This window comes from Drosophila arizonae, chromosome 5 (genome assembly GCF_054131065.1).
Source record: "Drosophila arizonae isolate 15081-1271.41 chromosome 5, UAZ_ARI_1.0, whole genome shotgun sequence".
NCBI classification, from domain to species: Eukaryota; Metazoa; Arthropoda; class Insecta; order Diptera; family Drosophilidae; genus Drosophila; species Drosophila arizonae.
The window spans coordinates 8,416,911-8,441,920 of NC_142925.1; the positions used below are offsets into that span (position 1 = coordinate 8,416,911).

A 25,010-nucleotide genomic window follows, 5' to 3' on the forward strand; every position below is an offset into this window, starting at 1 on the left:
TCGCTCGCACAGTTGCGTATATATGTATACAATACGAATACAATGCTATTTTGTGTTTTGTTTTTACAGGAAGTTTCGTAAGACCACCGAGCGTCTATATATATATGTACATATACATATATGTAGTGGTGCCAAGATGCATAAACAAAGAATTGCAACGCAAAGCGGATGATGTGAAGAGCATACGCTCAATTTTATTCACATTTCACCACACTCTTTCCACGATCATGCAGCGTTTCACTTGGCGCTCTATCGCTCATTCCGAAAGCTATGCCAAAAAGCTAAAGAAACGAAAAAGAATCGATGAAAAAAGATTCGAAATACCCGAAATATAAGATCCCTAAAGCTTGACTAGGCCTCTTGAATGGCATAGAATGTTCACCAAAAGACTTTCAGTTGCGAGCGGACCTCTGCACGGAGTGGAACAAAATTGAAAAACTGAAAAGAGTACAGTCCGCGGAAACCATTCAATTAATAGAAAATTCACATACATATGTATATACATATCTCTATGTATATATATATATTTTTATATATATAATCTAATTTTCTCATATATATACATATATATATATATATAACCTATATATATTTTCGCCCATGTATTTGTGTACGCGAATGAAATAAGATTTTTCAACTAAAAATAGTGCCTTAATTTAAAATAAAATACAAAAACGACGAAACGACGATTTTTTGCTAACTTTGAAATATTAAATCAATAATTCTTATAATAATACTTATATAAAATAAATAAATGTACACACGCACGCATGTTTGAGTTAAGAGTTTGAATTATAATAAATCATAATAATTTAATCAATTCAAATCGCAACGGCCAATTTGCATTGACTGTCGTACTGAAGGCATTCGTAAGATGACTTTCACGCGAATAAAAACTCTAACATTGCTCGTGTGTACGCTACTGGCACTGACTTTTCCCGGATATGTGAATTGCGCTAATAAGAAAGGATCACAGCCAGCGGCAGCTGCGGCGGCGGCGGCGGCGCCACCCCTCGAGCCCGAAGCCGTTATTGAGGAGGTCAATGCCAAGCAGTTGGAAAAGCTATTGGCTGACAAGGATTATGTTGCCGTCTTCTGGTGTAAGTACACACACACACACATGCACACCCTTTGTTGTTGTGTAGTAATGTGCGAGAATTTTGTGATCCGGGCAAACGCACGCTGATGGCCGTGCGCGACTCGAAATAGTAACAGAAGCCATATTATATAAATTTTCTCTAGTGAAAATTCTAAAAATTCGCATACAAGTGAAAATATGTGAAAAATTTCGTTGTACGAAATGTCTTGAGATTTTCATTCGGTTTTTTTTTTTTTTTCAACTTTTTTTTTTTTTTTTTTTTTTGTTGCTAGTCTCTGTTCAGTTTTTCTATTTTTCCCTCTAGTGGTTTTCCTTTGCGTTCTGTTTATGAGCAGCAAAACGCTTTTGGCTATGAGAAATTGCCGTCTCTGTGCTTTATTTTAGTGCTGTCTGCTTGCGCTCTCTCTCTCTCACTCTCTCTCTCTCTCCCTCTTCCACTCTCTCTCCCTCTCCCTTTCTCGTCTGTGTCTTTGGATTCTGTAGCATTTAAGTAAAAAATTGCCCAGTAAATAAGTTAGCCAATGCCCGAGGCCCTCCCAGAGCTTAAATAATTGCCCATTTAGTTTCTATCTAAAAAGTATTTTGTGTGGGTTAAAAAAATAAATAAATAGAATCAAAATAAGCTAATTACAGGCGCATACTTTCTCCATTTCTAAAGGCAATAAAGAAATTTTTATTGCAGCGTTTTTTAGCTTATAAAATTGTATATGTATGAATATGTATGATGTATATATCTATATCCATATCTATATCATTTAAATTGAGCGCTAAAATTTTGCATAAACAAAACGCTCTAATTTAGCTGCTTATAAATAGCTAAACCATAAACATGTTAAATAAGTTTTCCAAACGTTAATCACCTTCGGATTGTGGATATTGTTACGTTTGAAGGAAATCATTTCTGAATATATAAACGCGCAAATTTACGATATTTATTTAAATATATATGTTCATTATTTTCCAATGTCGCCAGTTAATACCAAAGAAAATAAACTTGAAATTTCATTTCAATTTTTCCAGAAATTAATTTGTTGACACTGAAAAAAAAAAAATTATACTATAAACAAAGAAATATGCACACATATATATCTATCTATAAAAAATGTCAATGGTATATATTTAATGTTCAGACAAAGAAACAATGCGAAATATAAAATTATTTCTGAAGCCTACGCAAATTTCCATTGCAATTGGCCATCAAAATGAAATTGTTTATTTGTTTTTGCTAAATGCCTATTAATGTTATTGCAATGTGTTGTGAAAACAATGTAAACTGATGGATAAATAACATATAGCCCAACAAATGCAAATTGCAATCAAATCATAAAATCGAATTCAATCAAATATTACGTATACGTAATATGTAGTTGAGCATCTGTTTCATGTACTTGACGGCCATAAAAAGCGTACACGCACACACAGCAAATGAAGTTCAAGTATTTCATAGATATATATCGTATATATATAGAACCAATGCAAACTGCTTTTAGCTGCTAAAATTTGGTTATTAAAAACAAAAATTTACTTTTGACTAAGCAAAAGGTTCATAGAAATGTGAATTGTGTACAATGTATTGATATTATATATTGTAGAATATATATAGAGAGAGAAAGGCGTGCAACCACCCATACACACACACACATGCACAGACAGCTCTTTGTGGGTGTGTGTGTGTGCTGTAATTCATTTCCCTAATAGTTGCTGCATAAATTTTTATGAATTAATTTAGCCAAATGCCGTTGGCAGTTGTGCACACATTAATAGCTAACCATATAGGCGACATATATAGCATATATACAATTTATATATATTTATGCATATATGTATATCTGTCATGTACTATATAGCAATGCAATTTCATTTGCTGCTGCTGTCATTTCATTCACTAGCCAGGTCGCCCAGCCTGCCCAGAATGCCATTTGCGGTTCTTGCTCTCTCTGACAATATATATATATATATATGTGTGTGTATGTATGAGGGGCGCTGGGGCGTGGCTAATGGCATTACCGATGATGATGCATCCCTTTTAGCGCTATGAATAATCGCCGCAGCATTTGGCGTCACACGCGACAGTTGCTAGCCGTCAATTCCCGTTGGTATCTTCATAAAGATTTCTACAAAAACACCAACAACAACAACAACAACAACAATAAATTATAGAAATTTCTATATACTTAGACAATTGTTTTTAATTGCTTTGCAGATGCGCGTAGCTGTGTTACCTGTGATAAGGTTTTAGCGGAGCTCGAAAAAATTGACGATGACACCGACTCGTTCGGTGTGGACTTTGTGAAAATTAACGACAAACGACTAGCCAAACAATATGGCATCAAAACCTTCCCAGCGCTCACCTACTTCAGGTAAAACAGCAAAGAGAGAGAGAGCAACATCAACAACTGACTAAACATACCCTGTACTATTTAGAGAGAAGGAGCCCATCATCTACGATGGCGACCTGATGGATGAGGAGGGCGTGCTCGATTTTCTAACATCACTCGAGGCCATGGATCTGCCCGATCGCATCGAGGAGGTCAATGCCAAGATATTGCAAAAGATTATCGAGGATACAGATTTTGTTGCCGTTCTCTTCTGTGAGTACAAGTTCAAGTTGTTTATCATTGCTCTATCTATCTATCTATCTCTCTCTATCTACAAACTATTCTTTGTTCGATTATCTATATATATATCTATTATCTATATCTATATTTTGATTATGTTTACTTCAAAGCAGTTGCAGTTTTTAGCGTTAAAAGAAATTTGAATTGAGTTACAATTTACAAAACAAAAGAAATGAAAGTTAAGCTCTCTTGTGACTAAAAAAAAAAAAAAAAATTCATACAACTTAGGTACAACAAAACTTGAATACAATCTTACCTAGTTATACAAAAATATTATCTATATATATTGAGATATTTAAATAATTAAATATTAACTAAACTGTTCTATTTTGTAACTAACCCAAGTACGGCGGCAACTTAACTCTATATCTATCTCTCAACTATATATATAAATTTATATATATTTATTTATGTAACGCCTCACACACATATCTCGAAGCATATATAGTATATTTGCAATATATTTGTATGCGTTATATCTATTTAAACGACTACAGGTCCCGATCATGAAACATGCCCACCCCGGGTAATGGGTAAGTTTGTGCATATGTTAATGGGTTGTCCTTTGACTTGTGAATTTCCCCTGTCACTTCAGCCCAATTAAACAAAATGCAAAATGCAAAAACCCAATTAAAGCATTGATTAAACAAAACTTGTACAATTCATCGTAATTTTCCAAATATTTTCCCAAAAACAATATCAACCAAATCAAAAGTAAACTAAAACATATGCACAACAAAAACCTCACCTGTAAATATGTAAATATGTTTAACACCTTTTCATCTCCCCTTCTACCTTCTGTGTATATATGTATATATAAATGTACTTATATCTGCCTCTACCTAATCTGATGGTTATAGCTTTTAATTTCCTTGAGCGAAGCGAGCAAGCTGGTTGGGTTTTTATTAGTTATGGGAATCGAATTCAATGTATAAAAAATATGAGATATATATTATTTTATACGTTAATAAAATACCCAAAAAAAAATAAAAAAATAAAAAAATAATAATAATTATAATAAAATAAATAAATAAATATATAAAAAATAATCATTTAAAATCTTTGCTTTTTTATTTGAAAGAAATTCAGTAGATATGTTTTTATTAAGAATTAAAATAGCTCACAAGTAACTGTTATTCTTTACCCTCTCAATCGCTCTCGCTCTACTGAAGACCCTTCGGTTATCTTCAGTTGAGTGCATTAAGCATAACCCTCGCATGCATACCAATACATTCAAAGAACTCCACCAATCGATCGTGACAAAGCCAATAAAAGGTTCCGATTGCAAACGAATTTGATAGCGTCGTTTCCACTCTAAGTTTTTTCTCAAAGTGTGAATGAAAGAGACAAATATGCAGACAGAGACAAGCGATAAACAGTTATTTGCGAGCTATGGAAGTTAATAATATATTAGCAATTTTAATTAAATATTCGATTAAATTAAATTAAGATATTAATATATTTATTATTATTATAAATATATATTATTTTATATTGAAATATATATTATAATTATTGTAAGCTATTTTTAGTAAATAGGGATACATTTTATGCAGTTCAAAAGCTTTAAAGTATATAAGTTTAAGTCTAAACAATTTATTTTATTTACTAAAAAAAAACTTGTTAATTAATTTATTTTTATTTTATATATACATATTATATATTGTAAAAAAAAAATTAAAATTATTTTTAAATTGCTAAAAGACGACCTTTATTTACTAATTTGAGTGTTTCAAATAGATTTAAGACGCGAATATATTTAGTCAAAATGTAGCTGTAACTATAAAACTGTAAGAATATATAGCCAATGGAAAGCCATTTATTTTCATAGATAATAGATAATGACATATGTAACTGGCTAACAAATTGGCTGATTTCAATTGTGCTATCGCCGCACGCAGACAGAAAGCAAAAAACAAACAAGAAAATAACGTCAAATATTACGTATACGTATAAAAATAAGATTCCAACAACAAGTGAACGCAAGAGCAGCAGCATTTACACACATGCACGTCTGGGCTCAGCGCCAGACCATGTTTCTGGCCCGGCGGGCGCAACCAGCCCTAACCGAGTTGTTATAGGAAAAAAAAAACACATCAAGTGCAGGAATAAGTCAATATGGCAAATAGAGAAACTAACTTATATTTGTGATATAATTGTTCCTTAGGTAACCGAGAGATCAGAGATCAGAGCTACTTATATAGACATGATAGCCCCTATAGTGGGAAATAAGTTTTGGCCACAGTCAATATGGACAAAGGAAATGAACTAATTCGTAAAAAGCACATCAACTTATTAGCTCTTAAGAGCAAGTGAGAGGGCGCATAAAGTGAGTGAGAGGCTGATAGAATAGAGGGAGTTGGGGCAAGGGCACGACAACAAAGTGTAGATCAGCTTTATTTATTTGTTTTTGCAGCAAGTTCTTTTTTTTTATTTCGTTTCTTTTCCTTTCCTTTTTTTATATTTTTTTTCAACACATCAGAAGCCACCTACAATTTTGGTTTTATAAATAGAAATTCAAGCAGTTGGTTGGCCAACAAAATGATTTTTCGCTGTTGCTGTTGCTGCTGTTGCTGCTGCTGTTATTTTTGCTCAATTTTCAAACAACTAACTGTATACACACGCACTCACATAGTCTATGTGTATGTATAGATCAATAGTACGGGTATTTTTATAAAGCGCAGACAGCGCACAAAGGTCTTCGCATAGAGATGATCAGCATGTAGGTGAGACAAGAACAACATATTTTTGCTACCTTCCTCTGTTCTGCATCCATTGTTCTGCCTTTTGTCGAAAATTTCTAAGCGCATCGACAAACGCACATTTATTTTTTTTCTACTATTTCTACTTTTTTTTCTGTAGTAGGGATTTTTTTAGATACCCTGTAAATAATTTTTCGGTTTTTTTTTTTTTTAATTTCTTTGACTCATTAAAGAAGAAAATATATTTTTGTTTTATATTTATGTCGACTAGAATATAAATTAAAATATGTATATGTGTATTTATTTATTTATATTTATTTATTTATTTTTAATGCTAAAAGTCAGAAGAACTGGAACATCAAAACACACTCAAGTCTCTATTAACTTTTGCAGAGTATCTGAATGTGTATCACATTTAGCTGCCCAACTTGTTTTGTAGTTTTTTTTGTGTTGTTGTTGTTTTCATTTTTTTTTTTTTTTTTTTTTTTTTTCATAGAACTGCAGACAGACAGCCGTTTTAATTGCTTTTGCATACAGCAATACATCAAGATGCTGGCACACACGAGCCGGCATGGATGTCATTATGGGCAAGCTCTTTAGTTGCAGCCAAATGCAATTTTACATAATAAATATATATGTATTTATTTATATATGTATATAATATATATGCATATATTTAGTGGTGTGTGCGCTAGCCGACTGACTTGCACTATTTTTAGTCTCTGCCCAAGTCTGCGGCAAATTCATTAATGCTGTTTTGCATACTAAATGCAATTTCAGCGAGAAACCTGTCAAAAGTATAAACATAAACATGTTTAGTCACTGGCGCTGCACAGTAATAAATTGTGTGTGTGTGAGTGGGTGGGTGTATGTGTATGTGTGTTTGGGTGTGTGACTGTGGGCATTTTGATATATATATTTATATGTGTCTGTGGCCTTGCCACCTTGGCGACACCCACTCACCCGGTCAGAATAGCTGCTCCATGGCAAATATATTTATTGTCTCAAAAAAAGAATTTTTCGTAATTTTTCTCGAGGTATTTTATTTAATAAAAACATTTTTATAGCTATTTAAAGCAATTAAAATTAAATTAAAAAATATCGAATAAGTATAAAATAGCAAAGTAATTTAATTAATAATAATATTATTTAATGCTTTTATTTTAAAATAAAATAAGTCAAAATTTCTTCAAAATAAAATATAAAATAAAATAAATTAAAATAAAATAAAAATTCAAACATTAAATAACAAAAAGAAAAGTATTTAAAACGTATTTTTAAAAAATTAAAAAGCTATACAAAATAAAAATTGATTCAATAATAAATATTGTAAATTATATTCAACTGAAAAGCTTTTAAGACACTTGTCAAATAAATACATTTAAATTGTAATATAGAATATTACGTATACGCAGCAAGTGACAAAGGCAAAAGCTTGCTAAAGACGAACCCACAGCAAAATGAATAAATATAGCAAACGAAATGACAAAGTAGAAAGAGCGAGCTTTTATACAGTTAGGCAGAGAATAGCTCGATATATGTATGTATATATATTGGTATCTGCATTTGTATGCGTACACATATAGAATTATATTTATGGTCTAATAGGTGAGCTCTTTGAAATCGTCTTCAATTGTTTTGTAGTATGCATTTCCGCTGCGTTTTGCAACAGGTTGTATACAAAGATTTCTGTAATTATTTTCCTTTCTTTGTACATTTCCCCTATATCTTTTTTTTGCTTTTTTTTTTTTTTTGTAAACAAACGAAATCGAATCGTTTGGATAGGAAAATAATGAGATTTTCAATACCATTCGCTGGCAAGCGATAAACGATCCAAATACGATTCCCAATTGCTCGTAGCTCAAGACTATTTCCATTCTATTCTTGTATTGTTGCATGCCCACCTGAACGTTAAATCTATTTTGTACTCAATTAACCTTAACCTTACAGCGCTGCACACGATATAAATACGTTACTTATGTGCCATTAAATAAGCATAGCCCCACCCATAGCTACACTCTACCCCACAGTGTGTCCCTACCTTTACCATCTATACAGCACGCAAAAAACTAAACAATTTGTTGTGCTACAATAAAAAAAAAAAAAAAAAGAAACAATCAAACACAAACCAAACCAAAGCCCAAGTCTAATGTCAACCTGTGCTGGCGTTGATATTGCTGTTAAATTTTGTCTAATCTTTGCACATCCATCCGTTCATCAGATAAACAGCAGTGCCGCAAGTGCGCCAAGGCCTTGCAAGAATTGGAGAATATCGACGACGAGGCCGATCAGCTGGGCATCGGCTTTGTCAAGATCCACGACGAGGCATTGGCCGATGAATACAATTTGGGCAATCTGCCGGTATTGGTCTACTATCGCCATCAGACACCAATTATTTATGAAGGTATAGCATGCCCAGATCCCTAAACGAGTTGCACCCCTTACAGATATACGTATCGAAAATCGATTGTTTTGTAATTATCGAAACTGTGTCCAGGTGAACTGCAGCGCGAGGAGGACGTCTTGGAGTGGTTGGTGCAAAATAAATCGACCGGCGATGAGGATGATGTGATCGAGGATGTTACATCCAAGACCTTGTCGACGCTCATTAACAATATCGATAATTTGGTTGTACTATTCTGTACGTATACATGGTATATATATATATGTACTCGCTCGATAATTAGATCGATCAACGTCTCTGTAGATGATCACGGCAATGATGATTCGATGACCGTATTGGAAGAGCTAGAACAAATCGACGATGACTGCGACAAGCATGGCATACAATTCGTGAAAATCGATGATGCCAAGGCCGCAGCCGATTACGGAATCGATTCGGTACGGAATACAATAACGAAATTCATCTAACTGCAGTTCCAATCAATGTGTATGATCTGTCCATGTAGATTCCGGCAATTGTATACTTTGAAAAAGAAATTCCAAACGTTTACGATGGCGATCTCATGGATGAGGAACAGATACTTAAATGGTTGTTGGGTCAGTTGGAACATGATGAGATCGAGGATGTCACCGATGAAATGCTCGATACAATGATTAAGGAAGGACGCGTCATTGCAGTGCTGTTCTGTAAATATATCTACCCCAAGATTTAGACGCTGTTGTTGTTCTTACATCTGTTGTTGTTGTTTGGTTGTTGTTTTCCAGACGACAACAACGACAAGAAATCCCAAAAGGTGCTTGAAGAGCTCGAGAACATTGACGACGAATGCGACGCACTGGGCATTACTTTCGTGAAAATCGACAATCCCGAGGAGGCCGTCGAATATGGCATCAATAAAGTTCCTAAACTGATATACTTTGAAAAAGGCATTCCAACTATATACGAAGGCAATCTGGAGGACGAGGAGAAACTATTGAAATGGCTAGAAGAACAAACTAGTTCCGATCAAATCGAAGACATTACAGATGAAATGTTGGATTTGATCATTGAGAAAATGCCACACGTAGCCGTGCTCTTCTGTAAGTGATTTCTGGGCCACAAAACCCAGCAGAAACCCATCCAAAATTAAAGAAAATCCCATGCCGGATATATCCCATGCAGCTGTAGATAATGTAACATAGATCGTCTTATATATCTATATATATTTGTATGTTGTATTCCTTGTAAAACCGGGGTGTGTCTGAGTGTCTGGCGTTTAATCAAAAGCTGCTCGATGTGCTTATAAAAATTAATTCATTTCATCAAAAGCGCTTCAAACTAATCATAATACATTAATATGAAAAAAAGGAAGAAGTTTGAGGACCTCTTATAGTCATATATATATTTTATTATATATCGAAATCATAGTATGAAAACAGTTGCAAGTTGAGAGCTTTTCAGTAGTCACTTTAGAAGGCCTGTGATGCGTTTTTCTTTCCTATTTTCAATCTCTGTCATTTGATAACCAATATAATCGATAACACAATTCTTCACAGATGACAAAGATCAAAAGAAATCACAGAAAATCCTTGCCGAATTGGAAAACATTGATGATGAATGCGATCAAAACGATATCGCGTTCGTTAAGATCGATGACGACAAGGAGGCCAAGGAATGGGGCATCGATGAAATACCATCGATAGTGCTGTTTGAGCGCGGCATTCCCCACATCTATGAGGGTGATCTGATGAAGGAGGATGAACTGCTTGGCTGGCTGGTGCATCAGAAGCGTTATTCTGAAATTCCCGAGGTTACCGATGAGATGAAGGACAAACTGGTCGAGAACACCGAACATCTGGCGGTCATTTTCTGTAAGTTCAGATAAAATCTAGTACTCTATAAAATTAATTAAATCAAATACATATTTTATTTGCAGACGATAAGGATGACAAACAGGATATGCGCATTCTGAACGAATTGGAGAATATTGACGATGAGCTCGAAAAGGAGGGCATTGTCATTGTGCGCATCGATAATGCCGCCGAGGCCAAGGAATATGGTCTGGATCATTTGCCAGCATTGATTTACTTTGAGAACAAGATACCGGCTCTTTACGAAGGTGATCTGATGAACGAGGACGAGGTCCTCGAATGGCTGTTGGTGCAGAAGAAAACAGCTACCATCGAGGAGGTCACCGACGAGATTCTTGTCAACTTGATCAATGAGCATGAATATGTTGTCGTATTCTTTACGGGTCCCTGCGAACCGGGCGAGACCTGCGATCACACACTGAACGCATTGGAGAGCATCGACGATGAACTCGATGAGGCTGGCATCATATTTGTTACCACTGAGGATACCGGCATCGCTAAGAAATATAATGTCAAATCCTATCCACGATTGGTGTTCTTCAGAAATCGTGATCCATTGCACTTCACTGGCGATTTGGATGACGAGGACGAGGTTCTGGCCTGGATCACCGATGACGAAACCCTCGAAATTCCCGGCAAAATCGAGGAGGTCAATGTAAAAATGTTGGATAAGATATTGGCTGAAAACGATCATGTCGTTGTGTTCTTCTGTAAGCTTTCAGAATCTTAACAGAAAACCTAAAAAATATATTCACATTTAACTTTTATACATCTGACAGACGCTGAGGGCGATAAGAAGGCGCAAAAGATTCTCAACGAACTGGAGAACATCGATGACGAATGCGAGGAAAAAGACATCGACTTTGTAAAGACATCCGATGACGATATCGATAAGGAATACGATCTGCCCGGTTTGCCGGCGCTTGCATTTTATAGACATAAGTTTAGAACAATTTACACCGGTGAGAAAAACATAAAACTAATTGATGATGGGTACATATGTAATAAGAAATTTGGTTTACAGGTGATCTGATGAAGGAGGAGGAAATTCTGGAATGGGTTATCGATTTGCATGAATCGACTGCTGATGTTATTGAATCGGTTGATCGCAAAACGCTGCAAGTTTTGATCAACGACGTTGAACATCTAGCCGTTTTCTTCTGTGCGTTGAGTCTATATATAGGATAATGTAATTAGAGTTTAATCGTAATAATCTATCCGCTTTTACAGACGATGATGAGTGTGAGACGTGCCCTGGCATTTTGGAAGAATTGGAGAATATCGATGACGATACCGATAAACATGGCATTCAGTTTGTCAAATCGAATGACGTGAAGCTGGCCCATGAAATTGGCATTTTCGCATTCCCAGCCCTAGTCTACTACGAGACGGGCGTTCCGATCATGTATGATGGTAAGCTGCCCTCAATATTGCTGGCTTGCTAATTGAAATCTAAATTGAATTGTCTTCCATCCTATAGGTAATCTCAAAAATGAAAATCGTGTGCTGCAGTGGTTAATCAATCAAAAGAGTAAGCGTTCATATTTCAAAATGTTTTCTCCGCTTTCTAACTCACGCTCATAAGCCAAACATTCAATACCAAATCAGTTGAGCCCACAAGATCTTGGCCAAACTTCAAACTTACAAAAAAAAAAAATCTCTATACATATAGAGATTGCATATCAAATCCAAGCAAGTCGGATATATCCAAATATCATTCTACCCGTTTATAGCCATTTGTAAAATGTCAAAACGTAATGAATACTTTCGATATATATACGATATATAATAGGCAACGATGACGATGGAAGTGATGAGAAAATTGTTAAAATGAGCTATCCAAAAGAAAGTGATGTGGATAAAAGAGAAAGACTAAAGCGTCTGCAACAAACGATACGAAAACAAAGATTACGAAAACATTCACGCGATGACGATGATAATGGCGATGACGATGACGATAACGATGACGATAACGATAACGATAACGACAAAGATGACGATGACGACGACGACGATGACGATGACAACAATAATGACAATGACGAGGATGAAGATGACGATAATGACAATGACAATGACGACGAAGATGATGACGATGAGGATAATGATGATGAAGACGAAGACGAAGATGAAGACGATGATGAGAAAGATAACGACAATGACAAAGACGATGAAGACGACGACGACGACGACAATGATGAAGACGACGACGACGACGACAATGATGAAGATGACGATGACAATGATGACGACAATAATGATGATGAGGATGAAGATGACGATGAAAATGATAAAGACAATGATGATGATGAAGACAATGATGATGATGATGAAGAGGAAGATGAAGATGAAGACAAAAATAATGACGATGAAGACGATGATGATGAAGATGAAGACGATGATGAAAATGATAACGATAAGGACAATGATGATGACGATGACGATGACAATGAAGATAATGATGATAATGATGATGACGAAGATGATGATGATGATAATGACAATAACAAAGACAATGACAATGACGACGAGGAAGAAGACGAAGACGAAAACGATGATGATGATGACAATGACGAAGATGACGAGGATAATGACGATGACGATGACGATGACATACAGAATGATGACGACGATGATGATGAAGATAATGATAAAGATAACGACGATGATGACGAAGATGAAGACGAAGACGATAATGATAATGATAACGACGACGATGACGATGACGATAAAGATAACGATGACGAAGAAGAAGATATCAGCAAGCAAGTCTATAAGCACAGAGCTAAAGGCAGAACGATACATCGGCTTTCTGATCTATGCTCGGGTCATGTTATAGATGAAATAGGTAATACGTGAATGTGAGTTGCCATTGCCGCACTAACTGAAGTTGTTTTTCTTGTTGTCAACTCCTCTCCCTGAACTGCCAAACCAAATACAATTCCGACCATAATACACACTACAGTATTTTCATTGTCTATCTACAGACTTGGGTAAAAGGATTACAAGAAATGCATTTCATAAAGGTAACAAAAGCGATATATACATATATATAAATGTGTGTTGCGCTTAGCTTTTGTGGTAAAGCAATTCATCTACACCCATATGAAAATACGAAACATATAAAAATATGAATATATGATATAAAAACATACATCCACACACACACAGTCTAAAAGCCACGTCAATGTTTGCCCTCGTGAATGTATTAAAGACCTATCCAATGCTTCGATTTACCTACAATACTGTTTGAAGTTCCCCCAACCTATAACTTCTCTTTCTCTCTCTCGCTCTCTCTTTAAAATAAAGTAAACAAATTTGGTAAATAAAAAATTGAAAATAATGCAAAAATCATAGCTGACACAATGTTTGACAATATATATATATAAAAAAAAAACATATATTATTTTTTTTTTTATAATAAAAAAAAAAATGAAATCAAGCAAATGTTAATAACTTAATTATTTGGATTATTGATATAATTATTATGTTCTCTTAATACTTAAGCAAACGTTTTTATTTGTTATAACTTATGAATAATAACCGAATCGAACCCGCTCTGCTAAATAATTATAAACAAACGAAAAACCAAAAGCTAAAGAAAGAAAAATATAATAATAATAATATATAAAATTAAATATATATTATATAGATGTAAAAAAAAAAATGTAAAATGTACAAAACTCGATTAGGACTTAATACCTGTACAGTCAGCATCAAAAGCATTTTGTCAGTTATTAGTTAAAAAGCAAAAATTAATATTGAAAAAACGATTTTTGATCAAAAGCAAAATATAAACAAAAATTAATTTTGTTCAATCATAAAGCACGCTTAATTACTTTAGAAAGAAATCAAAGATTGAAGAAAAATAAAAATCGTACTAACTGCTCTTTGTGGTAATTTCGAAGGTGTTGAAAGAATGATAAAAAAAAAAAAATGATAAAACGATTTTTTAAATAAAAGCAACTTTTATGACTTTTATTTCGTAATTTCTCGCCTACTCTTTATGCACTTTTGTTTACTTTTTTCTTGTTAGTGATTTCTATAAATTAAAAAAAAAAAAAAAAAAACAAAAAAAAAATTAAGAACTAAACAATCTGACAAAATGTTTTTGTTTGTTTGCTCACAACAGATGACGAATGTTTCTATGTTGGATTGGGTCACGACGGCCATTCAGCTAAGCGCGGCAACAGTTATGTGCCCAACGATTACAAACCATTCCAATGCTGTCCAACCAAATTGGAGAAGTCAACGAAAGTTCCTAAAATGACCGCCCAGCGCATCGGACACAGCGATGGTGAATCGAGCAAGCGTCAAGGTGGCAACTTCAAATTTGCCAGCACAACCAACCAAAAACCATCGAGCCAAACACCAAGCAAACCCAAGCCCAATGCCAATGCCCAAAAGCCGACACAAAAGCGCAAGGTTATTAACAAAAATGATGATGATGATGATGACGACAACGATGATGATGATGATGACGATGATGATGTGCCATTGGTGAAAGTTTCGTATGCCAACAAACGATCTGGCCAATCGAACAAGAAGCCCCTGAACAAAGTGCAAGATCTGGATGATGAATCCGTTGAGGTGGAGAAACCAAAGAAATCGTCGAAGAAGTCTGGCAATAAGCTGAACGTTAAAACCGGTACGTCGCGTGAGAATACAATACCAAAATCCCACTTTCCAAATTGATAGACACAAAAAACATACATATATCAATAGACAGAGATTGTTCAGTTTTGAAACCCATATATTTATAAATATATACACCCATCCAAAAAAACACAAAACAGACATATCTGCTTGTAATTTGATTTGTATATTTCTCTCTCTCTTTTTTTTCTCTTTTTTTTTTGTGTCTTGCAGGCATTAATTTTTTCCAAAATCGACTAAAAAATTTGTATGACCTCATTTTTCAGGATATCTCTCTGTGGGAGTAAGGCAACAATATTAAATAAAACAAAAACAATTTAAGAACACGCACAAAAACTGTTTGTATGAATGTCAAATTAAAGTAACAAACGAAACTTTGAAATGCAATGTAAAAACAAAAACAAAAACTAAAAAAAAAAGCTAAGTAAAGCAAAGCACGCATAAGTCTAAGATCTAAGAGCGCTGTAAAAATAAAAAATAAAAACCTTGAACAACAGGTTACTTTATATATATATATATATATAAACATATATATAACCCTATCTGAACGATCAAGTTTAATGTGTGATTTTTGTTTGTGATTGTCATGAATATCCTAATTTGTAAGTGCATCCAAAAAGACAACAACAACAACGAAAACTTAACTCAGCTGGTTGTGTAACAAAGAGCAAACACATATGTATATACATACTAAAAACATAAACATTTTAGCTACACTGCCCAACAAGAACAACAATGCAGAAAGAAAAGTGAGTTGGATGCACAATGCGTTACTTTAATATATTTAATACCCGAATATTACTCATACGACATGTTAAACGAATTTTTCTAGTGAAGTACTGTCACTCATTTTGTTCCACGCGTGCTGCAGCGTCAACTGCAGTGGAAATACCAATTGGCCAGCTCGCTGATCAAGTTGGCCACGCAACTCACAAAAAAAACAGAAAATTTTAAACTCTTTTTGGTACTTTTGCACTTTTGCGCTAATTAACTTTTTTCTCTGTTGAGGCTGCCTGTCTAAATAAACAATTTTGTTGCATTTTTTTGTCAATGGATTTCGATTTCAATTGCGCCAAACAACAAACTTTGTTCAAATTTCAAAGCAATTACTGCAACAACTTAACTTACTATTAACACTAAAAAAAAAAACTATTAACATTATTCAAAAAATCACAAAAAAAAAGTCTAGATTGTCAATAACTGAGCATAAACTACTTTTGATACTACTTACTACTTTTATTATTTTTTTGTTACGATATATACAATTTACATTTATGTATGTAGCTAGCGTATAAAAAAACAAAAACACAAAACAAATGCTAAATATTTTCTAAACAATTTTACAATGAGAGAGAAGCGCAAATGCAACTACTATATATTATACTATATTTTTACATAGCTTACTATAAAAAGCCTGAACTAAACTACTTTGTTGTCTAATTCAATATACTCGCTTCTATGCATCATACAGTTCGTATACTTAATATATATACATATACAAGAAAAATGGCTGTCAAATCCGTTGCGACATTTTGCAACACTGGCCTCGCAAACCGCTTTCTCTTTCACTGTCTTCTCTTCTCTGCTCTGGCTCACTTTTAGCCAATTTGTTATCGATATTTGCAACACAAACAAACAAAAAAGAAAAGAAAATGAAAAACTTATCTAATTTTATTTTTTAAGCTTTATAAAACTATTTATATATTTGTTGTTGAACAGCAGTTGTAAAGATGAACTCAAAAATTATTGAGAAAAAAAAACTCAAGCAAAATGTGTATTTTGTTAAAGTTTTTATGAACTCTTTTTAAACTATTTATATGTAAAAAACACACACACAAACTTTTGTAAAATTTAATAGCGAAAAACTGAAACAATTGTAAATTGCAAATGAATAAAAAAAATAAACCAAAATTTATTTAGTTTTCTAAGCGTTCGCATAAATACAAAACAAACAGAAAAAAAAAAAAACAAAATAGAATTTATCATGTTTTTTTTGGTTTTCGTATATCGATTGCGGTAATTATTCATCAGTTATATATAGATCTGAAACAGATATGTAAAAATTTGTTTAAGATTTTGCATTATTTTTAGTCAAATTGTCAGCCAAATGAAAAATATTGCCTCCAGTTTCCACAAATATTGGCACAATGCCCAATTGTTATAGAGAGAGGAAAAAAAAAAACAACAAGAAAAACAAAACCAAAATTTATTAATTTTGTTTATAAAGAGAAAACAATGAAAAGAACTTTTGATTGATTGACCAACTGCAGCGAACAGGTATGTGCGAAACTGAAACCAAAAAAAAAAACAAACAAAAAATTAAAAATAAAAATTCAATGCCAAAACAAAAATATTGTCAAAAATGTTTAATAAACAATTCGTTTGCCATGCAGGTAATTTGGAGAGTAACGAAGAGGTATTCAATTGGATATTGGAACAGAAGGCCGATCAAAGCATTGAGCTTATAAACCGCGATCAACTAATTGAATATATAGCCACCAAAGACTTTTTAGCGGTTGTCTTCTGTAAGTATGCATAAGGTAAAGCTAAGCATAAACCAAACTGAATAAAAATATCAATAAATAAATATAGATATCAATATATACATAAGTACTTTAGTATGAGTTTTTTTTTTTTTGCGCGCCCACTAAAAACTGTAACTGCCCAACAAAAAAAAAAAAAAAAAGCGAAGAATAGAAAAGTTGTTTAAGAATTTCTCAATTATATTTAGGAATATTTTTAAATTTATGAAACGTTTATACTTCTCCCATATGTTTTGCAGATAAAGAGGATGATCCGGACTCGCCGCGCGTGCTGCGCCACATTGAACTGATCGACGATGAGGCTGCCGAATATGGCATTTATATAGTCAAAATGCACGACAAGCTGATGGCCAAGAAATATGGCTATAGAAATCCGCCCGGCTTGACCTATTTCCGCAAGGGCAAATATATCAACTACGATGGCGACATCGATGACGAAGAGGAGATCCTCGATTGGCTGACAAGTCCTGCGAACATGGAAATGACCGATCACATCGAGCAGGTCAATCGGAAAATGTTTGAGAAAATACGCAAAAATTCCGATTATGTTGCCGTCATATTCTGTAAGTCGCTCAAACTCCATAGAGTTTAGGCATATTTGGGAATCACTTCTCCTTTATATACCCATCACAGACAGCGACGAGTGCAAGCAGTGTCCACGCGTCCTGGCCGAGGTGGAGCACATCGATGATGATGCCGACAAGGCTGGCATTGACTTTGTCAAAATCGACGACAAGCAAATGGCCAAGGAATATGGAGTCTTCGCACTGCCCGCCATTGTGTTCTTTAAGCCCACCTCCAAGGAGCCAGTTATATACGCCGGTTAATATCAGAAGAAACAGTTATGGGCAAACTTCAGTTACTGAAATTGTAAATTCTTGTTCGCAGGTGATCTTTATGAAGAAGAACAGATCCTATCTTGGTTACTTACGCAAAAGGATCCAAGTGGAGATGTTATTGAAGATCTCGAAGGCGAAAGACTTGTTCAATTAATCGAAGAGTCTGGCTCCATTGCCGTCTATTTCTGTAAGTTCAATACAACCAAAACGTCTGATATATTTAACAAATCTAGCTAATTACGAGGCGTGTTCGAAATTTGTGAATTTTTGGGATTTTTGTAAAGATTTTGGTATATTTTTAAGGTATGCGTTGATTGCAGCTTCATTGCCTTTTATTCCTTATAAATTTTTCTAGAATTTGGCTTCATTTCGAGCTCAAGCAGAACAGCTGTTCAATTGATCAATTGATCATGCAAAATGATCGAATTTGTTGGCACTTAAAAATTTAATATAAGTTAGTCTATGCATATAAAAACATAAAAAATATAAATTATTTTTTATATCCGCAGAATTTTTATTTTTTTAAAATAAATTTATGACCAAAAGGGATTTTTTTAAAAATTTTATTCGTATTAAAAGCAATACGACTTTAGTGAACTCCAATCTGAAGCTTAAGAGTAAAAAATTTAATTCTTAACTTTAAAAAATATTAAGTTATTGACTATTGAATCTCAGCCATTAAAATTTCAAAGTACTTAAAGAATTCTTATTCTAAGACTGCGCTGCTGCCGTTCTCTTCTCTAAAGAAGCATTCCATAAAGTGCAGCGTGAACGTCTCGTGCCTTATTCAACCAACAGAAGACTCAAATTCACTAAATTTAAATTGAATTTCCTATTTAATCATCCATTCAATCAAAAATCCAAATTCACATTATTTCTCGAACAAACCTCGTATTAGAAACCCCAAAAAAAGTAGAAAGTTTGTTAAGTCTATCAAACGTTTTACAGCTGCAATCGGTTTGGTGACATAAAACTATGCTGAAGTACAAGTCAAATAATCAATTTTTCATAGCATACTTTGCAGCGCATTTATGTTGTTAACGTCTCGCATTTTGTCACATTTGTCTTAAGTCAAGTACTTGGTATATTTTATGCTCACTCTTTTGCGCAAACAGTTTGCAGTCAATATGGGAATTACTTCTTTAGGTCTTTATTATTTAAGCTCTTATTTATCTATATATAAATTTGATCAGCGCTGAAATGTATCTAACCAACAAGACTTTTTACCACATTTATATATTTCTATCAAAAATCATTTAAACAAAAAAAAAAAAAAAAAACTGCACAAAAAAAAAACAACAAATCACATACTGTAGGGAATAAGACCAAATGCGATATTTGCAATTCGAAAGCAGCGCGCAAGGCGCGTCTGAAAAAGGAGCGCGAACAGCATCAACAGGATGGCGGGTCAGCTAGTGCGGCCGCCGCCTTTGGCAGCGATCCAGAGGCAACTGCTGCGGCTGCCGAGGCAGGTGCTGCTGCTGCTGGTGGTGCTGGTGGTGAGGGTGGAGCAACGGATGCTGCCGCTGCAGCGGGCAAACATGAAGATGGTAGCGCACCCAAACGTGACCAAACAATTTAATCAAATGGAATGAGTCCAAGAATGTTTAACCAAAGCACAAAAACACCCAGCACACATACACCTATACCAATGAACACCTGTACACACGCACACACACACATGTATATACATACACCTGTGAGAATGTCTTACCCAAAAACAAAAAACCAGAAACTTGCTGTAGCGCACCTTCACTCCAAGCACACACAAAAACACAAACACACACACACACACTCTCTCTTCTTCTCTGTCTCTCTCTAGCTTTCTCTCTCACACTCTCTAAATGTGTCTAGCTGTGCTATCTTCTTACCCATGTATATATACTCTATGTGCCTTTTTATACACACATACACACAAACACACACACAAAGTTGTTGAACCCGTGCTTAGTTTCTGTGTAGTTTGCTTGCTCGTAGTGTGTTCTTTGTATATTATATACCTTGCCACGCCCCTTATGTACCCTTAAAAACCTTCTGTTGTTCAGTGTGCACACAATTTCTTATATGCATATATTCCTCCTTGTGAAAAAAAAAACGAAACAAACCTCTCTTAGATGCCGATGGCTGTGAGCAGTGCACCAAAGTCTTGGAGGAGCTGGAGAATATAGACGATGATTGCGATAAGCATGGCATCACATTTGTGAAAACTCGCGATTTCTCTGTGGCGGACGGCTATGGAGTGCACGAGTATCCGGCGCTAGTTTACTTCGAAGGCGGCATACCCAATGTATTTGAAGGTAAGGCAAAAAAAATAGCCCTAACTGAAACCCAGTCACCTATCTGTTTAACTACATCCAGGTGAGCTCAGCGAGGAGGAGGAAGTTCTACAGTGGCTTATAACACAGAAAACCGAGGATCGCATTGAGCTGATAACACGTCAAATGCTCGAGACTATGGTCGAAGAGACGCAATATTTAGCTGTTTATTTCTGTAAGTATATGAACTCTATAGACGATGACACTTAACCAAATCCTATCATAATCTCATATAATATCAATTATATATCATTATATACCCTGGCACTCCACCACCAAATGCACCACTGCACCACTGAACCAAATGCACCACAACACAAAACACCACCACCACAACCAATCCAAATATTCCATATATATATATATACACACATATATATTCGTGTGTGTATGTGTATATTCCAATTCAATATCCGTAACGCCGCAGTGCCGGCTGAGCGCAAGGGCAAGCCTCCCGCTTACTGTCGAAGTTTCTGCTCACCCTCTAGTCTTAAAGAAAGCAACCTGACCACAACCAAATACTCATCCAGCCAATTCGTACAAAGCTACATTTCGCGTAAAAGAAAACGTATCCAAAAACAAGGTATTCCGTATTCAAATCGTGCCAAAGCCCAACGAATTAAAAACGAATATTTAAAATTTTAAAAATATATATTTAAATAAAATCACGCGCATGTTTCCTGCTAACCAAGATAAACAATTCTAAAAATTCTAAAAAACATAAAAACCAATCTCTTTGCTCTCTTCTACAAACTCTTATACTAACAAGAAAGAACTTTGCAGTCGGGCAGCACCGACTGCATGATACTCATTCACGGTCCAAAAAGAGTTCAATTTTGTGTGGTAAACTGAAAGGCAATTACTTCATTTTCCCATTGTAGAGCTTAGCTCCGAATTACAAAATATAGCTTTTTCAAAATTATTTTGGGTCGTCGGTAGAAGAAGCTAGAAAATTAAAGCTGCCCTCCTACCTAAAATTAATAAATATACAACTATGGTATAGCCACGCCTTCAGTCGGCAAAAACCTATCCAGTATCTAATTTAATACTATGTAGGCAGCCCCTGTTCAAGTCTCTAACGCATTAGATAACAGCCTTTCCACATATAGTATTTCCCGATTTGCCACGCCCCTGATGTTTGTATTGGTAAAATCTTATCAGCTTACCACACAAGTACACCCACAAATATACGAGTCTATCACTCCCTGAATGAGTATAAAAACTAAGGCTACTAAATGTATTATCGACCAAACTAAATGCCCCACCCAACTACTTAGGGTACATACTTTTTACTTCATACATAATTAATTAAAAAGAAACAAAATTCAAAGTTAAATTAAATTAAAAATTCAATTCAATTAAATTACAAATATTAAAATTTAGTTTGGGCGCGAATACCTTTACTTTTTGGCGTTTTCTCTTTATGCGTTGCCTCTATAACTTATCTAACTTATCTACTACACAGCGAGCGCTTCACATTCATATATCATAGTTATTATACAATTATTTTAATATTAAATATATTTTATTTATGTTTGCCAGACAAAATCAATTGTAATATCTGTGATCAGATATTGGAGGGTCTCGAGCTGATTGATGATGAATGCGATGTTTTTGGCATACACATGGTTAAGATACAGGATCCACAGTTGGCCAAGAGATATTCCATTAAGACGTTCCCCGCTTTAGTTTACTTCCGGTGCGCAATGCTTAAATATAGAGAAAACTGGTTTATATATTAATACTATATATATCTTACAGCAATGGCAATCCTTTGCTCTTTGAGGGCGATCTGCAGAATGAACAATCTGTCCTAGAGTGGCTGATAGACGATGATAATCGCGAATTGGCCGATGAAATTGAAGAGGTTAATGAACGCATGTTGGATCGTCTGATGGCTGAATCCACTTTACTAGTTGTGTTCTTTTGTATGTCGGAAGAATTACCCAAAATTTCCATGGGAGCTTAATGAATTTTCTTTTAGATGATGATGATTGTGCTGAGTGTGAGGAAATTCTGGAGGAGCTGGAAGAAATTGATGGCGAGGCAGATATGTTTGGCATTGACTTTGTTAAGATTGCAAGCGTTGAAGCGGCCAAGAAATACGAAATTGTCAATATACCCTCGTTGGTATATTTCCGGTGAGTTAGGAACTCAGTCAGCTCCAAGATAAAATAGATATATTATTAACATCTATTTCCTTTTCAGCAAACAAGTGCCCGTTCTCTATGATGGTGATTTACATCAGCATGATAAGGTTATCACTTGGCTAACATCTCAGGATGTATTCGAAATTAAAAACGAAATTGAAGAGGTTAATCGCAAAATGCTTGATAAGCTGCTTGAGGAAAACGAATTTCTATCCGTGTTCTTTTGTGAGTGTGCTAAATAGTTTATAGAAATTGTAGCTGTTTATAATATATAAATATCTTCAGATGAGCACAATCAGCCGGATAGCGTGGCCGCGTTGGAGAAACTGGAGAATATTGATAGCGAAACGGATAATCTGGATATAACCTTTGTCAAAATGGCCGATTCGCGCTATGCCAAAAAGTGGGGCGTTACCAAACTGCCAGCCATGGTCTATTTCCGGCGTCGTTTTCCCAGCATATATAGAGGTAAGTCTAGAAGTAGAGCTTCCTCCGCTTACAGCACCCTCTCTCATCCTTTTTGGGTACCTACGATCGGGCGATTAGCTGATCAGCTGCTGTTCGGTAGTGTAGAGTCCTACTTTCCTATGATAGCATAATTATTAAATATATTTCTGAACTTTGCAACTATTCTATTATTATTATTATTAAATTTAAATTTGTTCCCCTTCTCATTTCACAGGCGATTTGCTCTCGGAGGATGAGGTGCTCGAATGGCTGCGCAAGAATCGCTTCCGTCAGCCAGAGCTGAACATATTCATGTACGCTCTGATAGCCCTGGCGCTGGCATTCGTTGTCTATACCGCGTTTCTGCTGCAGTGCTTCAAGCCGGCACCGCCTCCGCCCGTGCAGCATCCGAAGCAGTCGTGATGAGATTTTACTTAGTGAATTTCAACTGTAGCTCAACTGCAACTAGAGAATTGTTGAAGGGATTGGCAGCTACGAGAAGGGCGTGCCAGAGATGCGTAGAAGAGCGAGAGTACGAGAGCAAATGAAAAAACCTAAATAAACGAAACGAACACACACGAACATACACACACACACACACTCACACATACGCAGACAACTAAACATCATCATTGCATTACATTAAACTAAACGAACTATCATCAAGGAATCGTCTAAATTAGACGACTTTTAAGCAAAATGACTTTATAACGACAGAGCCGACTATGCTGCCCCCAAGTATTGCGCGAGAGAACCAAAGAGAGAATGAGAGAGAGAGAAAAAGTCCCTGGTGACAGAACATTGCAAATATAACGTACTATAATCATTATGATATTGATGATAATAATAATGACAATCCGTTGACTTTTACGCAGATCTACGTAAACATTTATATAAATACCTTTTGAGACAAGTTTCTGGCTGCTTCCACATTTGTGGAATCTCACATTTCACCACACATAAATAATTAAATCAACACTCAAGTCATAGTAATTACTATTAAAAATTATATTTAAATAAAATTACAATAATTAAATAAAAGAGAATAAATCATTATAATTTTTACAAAAAGAAAAAAAAACTATTACGGATCAATAAAAAATACTTTAAATTCTTGAAAATAAATATGTATATATATATATTTTTTTTTTTATCGGGAACTCAGGGTATATTGAATTTCCGGATGCATGATAGAGATCCCAAAGTATATATTTTTGATCAGTATAAACGCAACGTAAATCGCAAAATCTAGACACTTGAAATTATGTATACCACAAAATATAATAACTAAATAATACCTAGATTTTTATTTTTGATAGCTGCCTTGATTAAAATATCATTTCAGGGTATATCGTAGTCGGGCACACTCACTTGTTGATTTCAATTG

At 34.8% G+C, this 25,010-nt stretch overlaps 2 protein-coding genes across 14 annotated transcripts in view; one reads left to right on the forward strand and one right to left on the reverse strand.

Annotated features, from left to right (window-relative positions):
- The window catches only part of phtf (putative homeodomain transcription factor), a 36,413-nt gene that overhangs the window by 5,637 nt on the left and 5,766 nt on the right, over positions 1-25,010 (reverse strand). The gene's annotated exons all lie outside the window — the stretch shown is intronic.
- hlk (hulk) lies at positions 368-24,748 on the forward strand. 13 transcript variants are annotated; one of them, XM_089470734.1, is made up of 29 exons: positions 368-447; positions 629-1,100; positions 3,303-3,459; positions 3,524-3,690; positions 4,215-4,250; positions 8,641-8,823; positions 8,917-9,060; positions 9,127-9,260; positions 9,329-9,509; positions 9,588-9,902; positions 10,359-10,673; positions 10,739-11,383; positions 11,453-11,635; positions 11,698-11,835; positions 11,904-12,086; positions 17,723-17,854; positions 18,112-18,435; positions 18,506-18,694; positions 18,761-18,898; positions 20,028-20,261; positions 20,826-21,008; positions 21,070-21,201; positions 21,454-21,609; positions 22,569-22,725; positions 22,788-22,954; positions 23,011-23,167; positions 23,235-23,401; positions 23,462-23,644; positions 23,859-24,748. In XM_089470734.1, exons 2-29 carry the CDS (start codon positions 875-877, stop codon positions 24,044-24,046), a joined length of 5,514 nt encoding a protein of 1,837 aa, XP_089326860.1. In that variant the 5' UTR covers positions 368-447; positions 629-874; the 3' UTR covers positions 24,047-24,748. The 13 variants fall into 13 exon arrangements, with proteins under 13 accessions (XP_089326860.1, XP_089326861.1, XP_089326859.1 ...); XM_089470735.1 differs by having other exon boundaries at positions 375-447; positions 648-1,100; XM_089470733.1 differs by having other exon boundaries at positions 382-1,100.